General features: G+C 58.2%; 1 protein-coding gene across 6 annotated transcripts in view; it reads right to left on the bottom strand.

Moving 5' to 3' along the window:
• Positions 1 to 7,870: 7,870 nt before the first annotated feature.
• The window catches only part of SHF (Src homology 2 domain containing F), a 69,299-nt gene continuing 64,610 nt past the window's right edge, over positions 7,871 to 12,559 (bottom strand). For 4 of the 6 annotated variants that reach the window (XM_050966821.1, XM_050966823.1, XM_050966825.1 and 1 more), the window contains exon 7: positions 7,871 to 8,941. In XM_050966821.1, coding sequence (XP_050822778.1) covers positions 8,755 to 8,941 — 187 coding nt within the window. In that variant the 3' untranslated portion in view covers positions 7,871 to 8,754. The remainder of the gene's footprint in view (positions 8,942 to 12,559) is intronic. The other 2 variants (XM_050966824.1, XR_007776168.1) reach the window with 2 other exon arrangements.

Genomic DNA, 12,559 nt, shown 5'->3' with positions numbered 1-12,559 from the left:
CAGCCTCTCCCCCCCGCCCGAGGCCCTGCCCAGAGTCCATCCCCTGCTTGGCCCCCAGCCACACTCACACTTGGTCCCCTCACCCTCTCGCCACATCCCTCCTCTCCTCCAACCCCTCCCCCAAGACCACCCCCTGCCTGCAGCTCGCTGAGTTGCTCCACTTCCCGCTCCCGAGACCCGCCAACCTGCTGCTAACCACAGCCCCTCCCCCACACACTCCCCTAAGCCCAGGAGTGGAGGAGAGGAGGGACTCAGCAAGTGGCAGGGGCCTGAGCAGAGGTGCAGAGCAGGGATGGGAATAGGTGGCGCTTGGGGGGGCCACGGGGGAAAGCCTGAGTGGGCCTAGGGGTGGAGCGCAGGTGGGGCCACCTCAGCCCAGGCGTCCGTGCTCTCAAAAGCAGCAGGGCCGCAGCTGTGCCGGAGGGGAGGCTTAGCCTCCCCTGGCCTATTATACCTGCTAGGTTGCCATAGCAATGTGAACTGCATCCTGTGCATGGCTCTGCTCCAACGGGGGCTCCTTACCCAACCCTGGGCTCCGTCACCTACTCCTAGGTGACGACTCTGTTTGCTAAAGGGGGGTTAACTCTCCAGCCTGCAGAGCCCTGGCAGCAGCTGTCCAGGGAGTGTGGGAAGGCTCAGTCGGCACTCGGTGCACAGACAGGGAATGCTGGGTGTATGTGTCACTTAGTCACAAAAGCAGCCAACACCCTTCCTCAGCAGGATCAGCCAGAACATCTTTCACACACCCCCGCCGCCCCCCCAGGAACAATCCAGGGACTTGCTTGGACTGCAGGGGAGAAACAGGCCAGGCCAAATGCAGCCCCTCAATTCACTGCACTTCACCAGGGGACAAAGAATGCTTTGAATCGGCCCTGGGGCCCAAACTCAGCACTGGGAGTGTGAAAAAGCCCTATGTCAACCCCAGCTGTTGGGGAGTAAGAGCTGCCCAGTCCAAGCAGCGCATCCCTGTGTGCCCACATGCTGCGCCCCAGGCTGGGGGGTCTTCATGGCCAAGTGCCACCTCTCTGTGAAACTTTGTAGTGAAGTTGACGGGACAGCCCAGCCTTTGGGAGTTTGGCTGGGCTCCAGCTCAGCTTCCTTTGACCTCAGAGCCATAAGGTCCTGTTAGACCCTTAGGGCTGGATGAAAGCAGCTCGCCTCATACTAGTGACCATGAGCAGCTGCAGCGTGATTCTGGGGCACATAAAGAAAGGCCAAGAGTGTTCTTGGCAGGGCCGGCCATCGAGGAGCTCAGAGAACCTTGACTCAGAGGGTTTCCCACTTGTTAGAAGAATCCCCATGATGAAGCACGTCCCATTGGAAGCCGCAGGGAAAAAGCAGGCAGGCTGGGGCTCGTCAGCTGTCAGGGAGGGTTTGCTACTCATCTGAAGGGCCATGGCAGATGCAAGGCCTTTCTTTTCAGACTGATACACTAACAAGTGTGGACCCCAAGGCCCCCCCGACCCTGTCCCCAGCAGAAGCTGTGGAGTGAGGGGGAGCCCCAGCACCCCTGACTCCATCCCTGGAAGAAGCCACAGGGCTACAGGGGAAGCCCCTGTGCCCGACCCTGCTCTCCAGCAGAAGTGCTGGGGTTGGCGGGGGAAGCCCCAGTACCCAGACCTCCACTGTGGCCTCAGAGCTGGGGGATCTTTCACTACCTGCTGTGGATGTAGGGCCAGGGGAGCACTCATGACGTGCTGCAGCCTCGGGCTGGGGGCGGGGGGAGGGGGAGAAAAAGCTTCTACAGTCTTGGGCCCACAGTGGGGGGGGGGGCAGGGGGGCGGGAACTGGGTGGAACGGGGCAGAAAGGGGTGGTGCTGTGGATGGGGTGGAATGGGAAAGGGGTGGACCATAGGTAGAAGGGGTAGAGAGGGGCCCCCACTTGCTTTGGGCCAGGGCCACAGGAAACCGTAATCCTCCTCTGCACGTAGCTGAGGCTGGGAGCTGCCCCAGGGGGGCAGAAGGGCCCTGGTGCCACCTGAGGGCTGCTCTGAGAGTTGTTACACACTGGGTGCCTGCTGGTCCCCTGACCCCATGGCAGGCCCTAGCACAAACCTTGCTGCACCTGACCTCTGTGCAGCCTCCAAAATGCTATGGCAGCTCCTGTGGCTCAGACTGCGCCTGGCTGGATGGGCAGAAGCCATTTCCCTGGAACCCCAAGGTATTTTTTGCCCCAAAGCGTCTCTCTGTCTTGCTCCCTCAAGGAAGAGGGGGGCTGTTACATCAGCCTGCAGGCACCCAGGGTGGAGCCCTAGGCTGACCACCTTGCACTGCAAAGACCCATCACCACCTGATGAATGAGTTTACAGTTCCCCACAGAACTCCCCTGGGATTCCTTCTTCCCTGCCCCTTGCTCAGTGTCTGCAGCTCTGGCCAGTTTAGTGTCCCCGCAGATTTCTACCCAGCACCCAGAGCCCTCACACAAACACACAAACACACACACACACACACCACACCAAGTCCATGGCCCCCTTCATGTCCATGCACGGCAGCTGGACTGCGCAGAGTGATTCATCCACATGCTGGTTTTGTGCTGGGCTCCTTGGCTCGCTGCCATCAGAGCAGCTTCTGTCCCTGGAAGGGTGTGGGGCCTGGGGCGGGGAGGTTGAATCATCCCAGAGGCAGTGGGGTCAGTCTCTTCCCTGCAATCACAGCAAACCCACCCACTAGCTGCTGCCTTGATTGTGGAGATCATGGAGTGGCCCCCTTATGTCACTCACAAAGCCAGATCCCATCCCATGCATGCACCAGTATCCAATGCAATACTCAGGGCTGAAGCCACAGGGGACACCGAGAGATTCATGATGGCTCATGGCCCACTCCTCCTTGTGCTTCCTGGCCCACCCAAATCCAAGATCCTGCCCTCTGGATCAGCAGCGCGAGCTCTGTCCGCAAACCACCAAGTCATTCTCATGCTCAGAGGTCAGCATGTTCAGTTAGGAGGTGGGCGGTAGGAGACCCAGGTTCAAATCTGCTAGTCTACACTGGGGGAGATTATACCTCTGGCTCCACATGTGAGGTAAGTGCTCTAACCATGGGGCTAACGGCTCTCAAGGAGGCCACTACCTGGCAGACCATGTCTTTGAGGCCCAAACTATGCAGCAAATTTGACAACAGTTTGAGGTCAGCCACAGCTGCATTTTTCAGTGACTAATTATTTTTTTTGAAACAGTGTTGCCCAGCTGTAGCATGGCCCCTGCTGGCGCACACCCTGAGCCTCTCCCTGCAGTTTGGGTGCATTCACCAACCCATGCCCAGCCAAGGCCACAGCCGTGGCAGGGACAGTGCACCCTGCCAGCTGGAATCCGCTGCCCTTTAAGAGCCATCTGATTTTTCACTCTTTATCCCACACATGATTTGTTATTGCAAGGTTGCTGATGCTCTCTAAGCTGCACATACAGGTTTGTTATTGTAGGCTTGCTGAGGCGCCCTGGGCTATGCACGCTGGTTTGTTATGGTAGGGTTGCTGAGGCGCGCTGAGGTTTTGCCTATTTCATTTTACAAGAAGACTAGAAGCGTGCGCTGAGGGCAAATGCTATGTTAACAAAGGACAATGTGGGAGAATGGGCAGGCTGCCCTTTGAGCTGGCAGTGTCGCCAGCTGGGCGTTTTGTGAGCACAGTGTCCAGCCTCCAGATAGCACCTGAGACTAGCACCTGCCACGCAGCTCCAGGGACTGGTTTGGCCAAAACTCTGCGCTCTGGGGCTGGCTCTGATGGCTCAGCCTCTCTTGAATGGCCTGGCTGGTGACCTTTCTGCTGCTGGGACACCTGGCACCTGCCAGCCCCCAAGGAAGGCCAGGCAGTAACATAGCTTACCCAGTATCAGCTGGTAAATCCAGGTGCTGGTGTCAGGAGCAATATTGGTCCCAACAGCGCCATCTGTTGGGGTCCCCTGCACCTACTCTGCCAGACTCCCAGCAGAGAACAAAGGGAACCACCAGTCTTCACAGCTGGAGGTGTTCTGTGGCCTGGCCCATGGCCCTGCACACCCAGGCATGTCTACACTGCAGTTCAAAACTCGTGGCTGGCCCCTGCCAGCTGACTCGGGCTCAGGCCAAGGGTCTGGTTCATTCCAGTGTAGATATTCAGGCCCAGGCTCTAGGATCCTGCGAGGTGGGAAGGTCCCAGAGCTCGGCCTGCAGCCCAAGTGGGCACAGCTACATGGCAATTAAACAGCTTCTTAGCCTGGCAGCTCAGCAAAATTTGCTGGGGGGGGCAGGTCCTGAAGCTGCCTGGCCCAGCTGTGTGCGTGTGTGGAAGGAGTGGGGTGGGGGTGTCAGCAAGTCAGTGACTGACTTGCCCAGATGGTGGAGGGAGTGTCAGTAACTGACTGACCCTGACTGGGGGAAGAATCAGGAACTGACTAGCCTATGTTGGCAGGGGGAGGGGGGAAATCAGGGACTAACTGGCCCATGTTGGTGGGTGTGTGGGGGGGAATCAGGGACTAACTGGCCCAGGTTGGGGGTCAGGTACTGACTGGCTTAGGAGTTTGCATTTCTGTCCCAGTGTCCTGCCTCCTGCCCCATGTGCTGGGCACCCAGACTGGGGCTATGCAAGGGTCAGTGGGGGCTGCGACTGCCACTTGTATTTCTGATTGTCTTCCCACATGGCACCCGTCACCGGAGCAGGACTCTGCGCATGGGTCATGGAGCAGAACTCCGCCACGCAGTGCGCTTGACATGGACACTTGCCGTGCTCACACACTACAGCCCGTTCCCAGGCAGAACACCTGCAGCTGCCCCGCCTTGTGTCCCTACCAGATTTCTGAGCCCGGATGAGGTTGGCTGCTTCCTCACATGGCTTTTGTATGCTGCCTGTATTCTCTAATGCCCGTGCAGCCCCACAATGCATGGTAGCAGGTGGGGGCTTGCAAACATTGCCTGGGATTCTCTGCCATTTTCTTTCCTTGATACCAAGGCCAGAAAGCCCAGGGTGACCAACTAGGCTGTGGCCAGCACAAGCCAGAGACTCTCCCCAGGGATTCCTACATCCCCCTCAAGTGCTAAAAAGAGATCCAGTCTTCACTGAGCGACCTCAGATGATGAAGACTCCCAGTGTCCCTAAGGGGAGCTGCTCCAGTGCTAAATTCCCCTTCCTGTTCAACATTTGGGCCTTGTTTCCCATTCAAGTCCATCCAGCTTCACCACCCAGCCGCTGGCCCTCAGTCTGCCTCTGGCTGCGAGATTAAAGAGCCCTCACCTCAGCTGCTAGAAAACTTCCCCCTACTCTCTGCTGAGCTAACCAGCTGGTGCTCCATTAGTCCCTCACTGTCCAGTCTGGTCTCCCACCACCTCTCAGTCTCATGGCTTCTTCAGCAATTTGTCCCTGTGCTCTTTGAAGTGCTGCATGGAGGTGGGCATCAAAACATTCTCTTGTTGGGAAATGGTGATTCGTCAAAGCCAACTTTCTGTTTCAACCAAACTTTCTCAGGGCCAGGATGGAATCTGTGGGCAAGTGTAGAGATGCACCCCAGACGAGCCAACAGCTCTGCTTGGTTTGGAGTAAGGCCTTCAACCTGGGGTTCCCATGTCTCAGGCAAGTACTGGGCTGCAGAATCATTTGCTGCCTTTGCTTGTGGCCAATGACTATAGAGTGATTTACATAGGGAACAGCTTCAACAAGAAAGATTTGGCTCTATAGCCTGCTGGTGCCTGGAAGATGCGGTTTAAATCCCTACTCTGCCTGATTCAGGGGAGTTCACGGGGCTATTGGCCATGCTGGGGTAGTTTGCTGTGACAAATTCTGATGTAGACCAAAACCTCAGTGTTTTCTGTGAAGCAGCAGTCTTATTTGCTAATGTCCTCCCCAGTACGGGTCTCCCTGACCTCTTGGTTGGAGGCCACACCAGCTCCCTGCTCTTATTCAGCATTCCCATGTTAGTGCAGCCAGCTCTCACGAGTGGCAGTTCATGTTCAGCTGTTTGCAGCAATGGCTCTTTTCCATTGTCCCTGGTGCCTGGGCTACAGGCCCCCATTCTGCAGGGATGATGGGCGTTCCTAGTTGGATGACCTTGCATTTGGCTCTCTTGAGACACATTTGTGTCCACCTTGCTGGGCTCAGTAGAACTGACCAGTTCTTGCTTTTATTTACCACCTAACTAACCTCGGCGTCAGCTGCACCCCTTGCCAGCAATGAGTTGGTATCTCCTTCCAGATCATCGATGAAGATATTAAATAGCACTGGACTGAGAACACATCCCAAGGGGGCCCCATCAGAAACACCCCAGCTGACGATTCCCCATTAACCATGTTTGGGGATCTCTCAGCTGGCTTTTATCCCAGGTAACATGGGCTGCAATGTTTGGAGCCAGCTGCTTCCACAGGCAGTCGTGCATGCTCAGTCCCACAAACTTTAATTGCTCCTGGACAGTAAGTGCAGGACACAGGCCCTGGAGGAGGCCAGGTGACGAGGGACCAGCTGTCCCTGAGGGCTCATGGTAATGGAGGTGGGTGTGCCCTTGGTCCTCTGCCTGGTCCTTGCACAGCAGCTAGATGAATGCTTGTGTTCAGAAACAATCATGGGCTTTGCTGCTTGCTGTACCCATGATGAGCAAGCTGCCCATCTTGACTGTGTATCTATCGGAGCACGGCCCATCAGCCAGACAGCTTCATTGCCATTCACCAGCTTCCTATGCAGGGAGCCACTAGCTGAGGGTGGGGAGGAAGAGCCTGAAGAACCCTGTGGGGGATGGCTGCAGGATGGGGGTGGGCAGAGAACCCCCTGCCCCAGCACAGGGCTCCGGCAGGGGAGGGGTCAGTACTAGACAGCCCCCCCAGATCCCTGCACTGTCCGTGACTTTGCATGCAGCGTTGAGCTTGCAGTGGTGAGAAGTCTGGCATCAATCAGTGCAACAGCCAGGAGACCGCTGATGTGCCCAGCACTGGGAACTGCCAGCCCAGGACTACCCTGCCCATTAGACAGACCAGAAACCCCTTTGCATCTCCCAGGCCCAGAGACTGCAGTGGAGTTCACCCCCATCTGTCTCTAGCCTCCCAGTGCACCCCCATCTATGCTATCTTGACCCTGACTGGCTGTGGGGTGGGAGGCCCATCTTGAGGAGGATCTGGGGGGCACAGTGCTGCAAGGGATGGGAAGTGGGACCCTTGGGCCAGCAGATGCAAGGTGTCAATCACTGCAAAAGGTGGGCTCAGCCCCCCAACCTCCAGCCCCAAGAACCCGCCAGGGACTGCAACTGCAGAGGTCAGGCTGATGCGGTCAGGTGCTTCCATAGCAGCTGTCTCCCCAGGCCAGGCTGGGCACACATCAGGGCAAATCCTGCACCAGATGCACATACCTTTTGGTCTGCCCCATGCTTGGGGGCTGCTCCTCAGCATGGACCTGGCTGAAGCCTGGCTCATCCCAAGCTTGGAGTTTGCTCCTGCTCAAGCCCCACTGAGGACAGGCTGCAAGGTGTCCAGGCCATCTCCTGTCCAGAGTTGGGTCTCTTGGCCAGCAGCCCTTTGGTTTCTCTCCATCTCCACAGCTGGAACAGCTGGAGGAGCATGGCCCTTGGTGCTGGGGGGAAGGACCCTCGACGCTATGGGGCCAAGTGTGCACTGATGGTGAGACAGGCCTGAACACTGGCCCTGTGATCCAGGCCTTGCCACCCTCCAAAGGACCAGGAGCCTCCCACTTGGGCAGGTGACGCTACAGGAATAAATCCCCTCCAGCCTCAAACTGGGGGAACAGACTGCCATACAATGTCAGGGGGAGGGGCAGGAGGTGTCCCTCAAGAGCGGGGCAGTAACCTTCTCACAGGTGTCCCCTCCCAGCCCAGCTCCTCGGGAAAGCCCCATCATTAGAGACCCCATGAGCTGTAGCTGCACAGGTGGACACGAGCACTGCATCTCACAGGGAGAGTGGCTGGCAGCTTTGCATGACTTTATTGGGTGCTGGTATGGCACACTCAGTGTGTACATTTGGCCAAGGAGGGTGGCGGATTGTCCCGGGCCCATGGACCCAGGTCTGCAGTGAGCTGCGCCAGCTGGCCGCCTGTCCTGTCCCACGGAGCGGTCCTCCTCCAACAACCTCTTCCATGGTGAAAGTCTCACAGTGGCAGCCCAGTGGGCTTGATCCAGCTCTCACTGCCCCCTCGAATGCAATGGGGGTGGGGACGGGTCAGGAGCAGGCCCAACACCCCCCACCCCTGCTCTTATTCCTGCTGTGGAAAAAAAGTGTTAGGAATTCTCTATGATATCTGAGGGAGATCAAGGCATACACAACGGGCGCATCCCCTCAGCTCTTTCACACTCCCCGTAGGCAGGCCAGTGCTGCCAGGGGCCTCAGCACCTCCAGAAAGGGGCCACTTACCTGCCTTAGCAATAAATTATCTCCCAATTCCCCCCTTGGTCTCTGGGACTCCACCAAAGCCCACGCCCCTGTTCTTTTCCCAGCCTTGGCAACAGGAACCGTGGGAGCCACCTGGGCCAGGCCTGCGGGCAGGAGACCGGCGAGCGGGCAGTGGACACAGTGGTAGTCATACCTGGCCCTTTCCATGGGGTATGTACACAAGCTGGTCCCAGAGAAGGGGCGCATCCCCTAGGGTTTGGGAAGCGCCCTACTGTGTTGGCAAGAAGCCAGAATGCAGCTTGTGGTCCGGCCACTCCCAGCGCCGGGCCCAGAGCCAGCTGTACCCGTGAGTCTGTACTTTGGCCAGCTGTCCGGAGCCCTTCCTTGGCTCTGCCTGGGGGAGCTGCGCGCATGCCAGGCCCAAGCTGGGTGCTCCCTGTGGCACCTCCTTGCTGCACAGCAGGCTATAGGGTTCGGATAGCCACTGGGTAGAGCAGGGACATGTGCTCAGCCCCCTTGATGGGCAACTTGTGGCTGGTGTAGTGGTGGATGATCTTGGGCACACTGTCAAACAGGGGGCTGTTCTGACCCAGCACGTATTTCTTCTCCTGGGTGCGGGAGAGTTTCATGTGCATGAAACCCTGGCTGCTCCTGTGGGGAGAGACAAAGCCAGGATTAGAGCAGTGAAGTGCCATCCCCCTGCTCTGCCCAGCACCAGCACAGCATGCCCTCCGCACAGCTCACTAGTGCCACCCGCCAGCTGGTCCCGCCCTCCAGCATGGGACTGCAGGGCAAGGGGGTGCTGAGGCACTCAGCATCAGGGGGCAGCTGAGCTCCACCCACCAGGCTGCATCAGCTCTGGCTGGCTGCTACACCTGCAGCCCCCACGCAGCACTAAATTAACGCAGAAAACAAACATCCCAGTTAGCGGGAGCTCCGGCCTGCTGGCCCCCTGCAGCAGGGTCCTAAGTCCAAGTAAGGGTCACTCCTCATTCGTGCCAGGCCTGCCGAGCAGCCATCTGAGCAGAGGGTGCCTTAGTACGCCAGTGACACCAAATGGGATTTTCGGGTTCAGGCAGAATCTGCAAGCCTGGCAGTCAGGCAGCCTCAGTATGTGCTGGGGAGCAGGGCTTTGCCAGGAACACAGGGCTAGCAGCACTTTGGAAAGCAGCTAATTCCCTTGTCTGGATCCCCCGGGGGAGCAGGGGGGAATCTAAGCCCTCCTGGCACCTTCCCACAATCCTCTGCTCCTTCCCCCTTTTGGTGATTGGATTACAGTAGCTCCCAGCGGCCCCACTGAGGCCAGGCCCTGGGCACTGGCCAGACACCGCTCCCTGCTGAGAGAAGGACTCTGCAGGCCCACGGGCAGTGGTATGGCCCAGTGATGAATTGCTGTGGGACAGCACGCTGACGGGCACACGCTCTCTTAGCATTCAGGGAGCTCTCTGTGAGCTCCACCACCTGCTGCCCACGACCTCTCTGGTAGAAGTGGGGAGTGCACAATCTGTCACTGCCAGCCTGAGACCCGCATGCCAGGAACATCTTGTCCATTTCTGGGCAGGGGCTTCTTCTCTTTGGGCTTCTGCCTGACCCAGAAAGCAGGTCCCGTCACGTCTCTGCTTCTTGCCTAGGCCTGTGCAAAATCCCATTAGCCTCCCTCAGGAGCAGTGAGGGCCCAGCGCTAGCTGAGCCACGTGGGAAGATAATGCCACAGCCGCTGATTCCAAGTGACGGGCTAATGGCCCTGTTGCTATTAATTTGTGTCTCCGAGGAGCACCACAGCCTGTCTGCAGCGTCTGGAATGCACATTACCGCAAAATATTGATAGCTTACGAGCAGCCTCAGCAGCTAGGCTGAGCCATCTCCAGCTCTGAGCTGAGGCCAGTCCCCTCCCCCATGCCGCCAGCACGCAGCAGCTGCGACTCAACCGGAGGCCGTGCCCGCGATGGATTGATGGCTGCATTAGTGGAATGGGTTTCAAATCCATTTGCGAGCTCAGGAGCTGAGCCATTCTGGGGTGGGGGCTGTGCTGCTGCAGTGACTGAGCTGAGGCGGGCGACTCCCAAGGAGGGGAGGCAGGAGAGGCCTGAGGTGAAACCCAGCTCTGTTCCATGCACTGCACCAGCTGGGGCTACGCCAGTCCTGCAGGAAGCACTAATGCCCAGCCCCTCCTCTGCCCACTTGTGGATCATTACAGCACTCCAGGCACTGATTGCCTGTCCACATTCGCTGTGCCTCCAGCTGATGCTGGCTGCTCTCTGCCCAGCTCCAGTCAGCCTGGGGGCTGCTCTGAGCTGTGCCAGCTAAGCATGGCCCCTCGGGACTGTGTGCCAGCTGGGAACTGCTGCAGTCCTTTGTGTGCAGGGGTTGTGAGAAGGGAGGCGGGGAAGCAGAGCCTGCCAGCTGGGGACTCACACACGCTGCGGGGCAGAGCAGAGCCTCCTCCAATCGTTGGAGCTGCAGCGGGGCAGCGGGAGTGCAGCAGGAGCCCCATGTGAAGACACCAAGCATACCCAGCAGCAGCCCAGCAGTGTGGTGGAAGGTGCTAAGTCCCAGCCCCCAACCACCAGCTCCGCTCGAGGACTGTGCAGGGGATGCTCCGTTTGCAAAGGGGTATTTTGCCGCTCTCCTGCAACTCAGAAGAGTTGCAGCTTCCAACCAATGCTGCTCGGAGCCAAGCCTGGACAATGTCAGCCTGAAAGGCGAGTATGGGAGCTTTACCCACAACGGAGCCCAAAGCACAGCCGTAACTGCAGAATCACTGGTGCTCCCTATAGGAGCTGGCAGCAGCAACCCCTGCCCTAACAACTCCTCAGAGTCAGGACTCCCCCCACCCCCACCCCCCGTACCAGGAAACTGACCCTGGAGCAGCAGAGTGACTTGTGCCAGGTCACATGGTGCCAAAGGCCAGGTTCTCAGCTGCCCACCCTCGCTCCAGAGCTGACCTTCCTCTTCCCTCAGAGGCAGACAACAAAACCCACTTGTAGGAGTGAAATGACTCCCATCTAAGGAGCCCAGCTCCAGCCTGGGTGTATGGGAGACACTCCTACTAACACCTACGACAGGAGCTGATTTGCCAATTCGTAGATGTTAAGGCCAGAAGTGACCATTGTGACCAACCAGAGACTGTCCCCAGCGAGCCCTGCATCCAGCCCAGAATGCCTGGCTCAGCAAAGACATATCCCCAGCCACCCTCTGCCCACACCTGGATCCCTGCTGGCTAACGTGGAGCAGAGGGTCCCCAGGACATGGGCAGGCAGCGACACTAACGCCTACCTCTGGCACGGGGTACCTGTGTGTGTGTGTGTGAACATGGACTCCTGCTAACCACACGGGTTATTCCAAATGGCTCATACAAACTGCCTGCTTAATTCCTGATGAAGGAGACTGGGGAACAGAAGGCAATGGATTAGCCCTGCAGGCAGCCATCCCACACAATGACTGCAGGATACCTGATACCTCCGTGGGAACTGACAAGGGGAGCAAAGACCAGGGCTATGGCCCTAGCTGCTGAGCAGGGGGAGCAATCCTGGTGAGCCCCTGCGTGGGGGCACATGGAGGAACACCCCAGGGGTCAGGGCTAGAGTCCATGGCATTCAATTGGTCACAAGAGCAACTTCCCGTCTCTCCCACTGCCTCTCACCAGGCTCTGCAGAGACTCACTGCTCAGGTAGGGGCCCACTCAGCCCACCTGCCACTGACCCAAGCCAGAGGGGAGAAGGAAATCCAAGTACTGAATGCCCCAGGACTCCAGAGGAGAGGAGTGGTGGTGCCTGGAAAGCAGGCGGCCAGAGTCCATGACCTTGATCCTGCCGAGGGCTGAGCACTGGGGTCTCTATACAGCCGTAGACACTCCAGGCAAGAGGAAAGGGATTTCACTGGCCAGGTAGGGAGCCACAGCCAGATGTTGAAGGGTAACACATCCAGGGCACACGCTGGGGACCGCTTCTGATGCTCAGGGCACTGAGCTAGAGGAAGAGGCACCCAGCCCCACAGTGATGTGCCTGTGTTGACCGGACCACATGAGTGTTCAGGCAGAGATCCCAAAGGAGACCTGCTGGGAGGGGCTAGATGGGGCCTGCCCAGCGATAGATTCAGCAATTCCAAGGCAAGCAAGCTCCACTGTGACCATCTTATCCAAGTCCTGCCCAGTACAGGCCACAGGTCCTACCCCAAATCCATTCTTGGAGCAGATCTGGGTCCCTCTCTAGGGTAATGTCCCACGCTTGGTCACTGTCCAGACCCCACAGCACCCAGCCTCAAGCTGTC

This window comes from Gopherus flavomarginatus, chromosome 9 (genome assembly GCF_025201925.1).
Source record: "Gopherus flavomarginatus isolate rGopFla2 chromosome 9, rGopFla2.mat.asm, whole genome shotgun sequence".
Classification (NCBI taxonomy): Eukaryota; Metazoa; Chordata; order Testudines; family Testudinidae; genus Gopherus; species Gopherus flavomarginatus.
The sequence above is the reverse complement of the archived record's forward strand: the minus strand, read 5'-3'. Positions and strand labels throughout refer to the sequence as shown.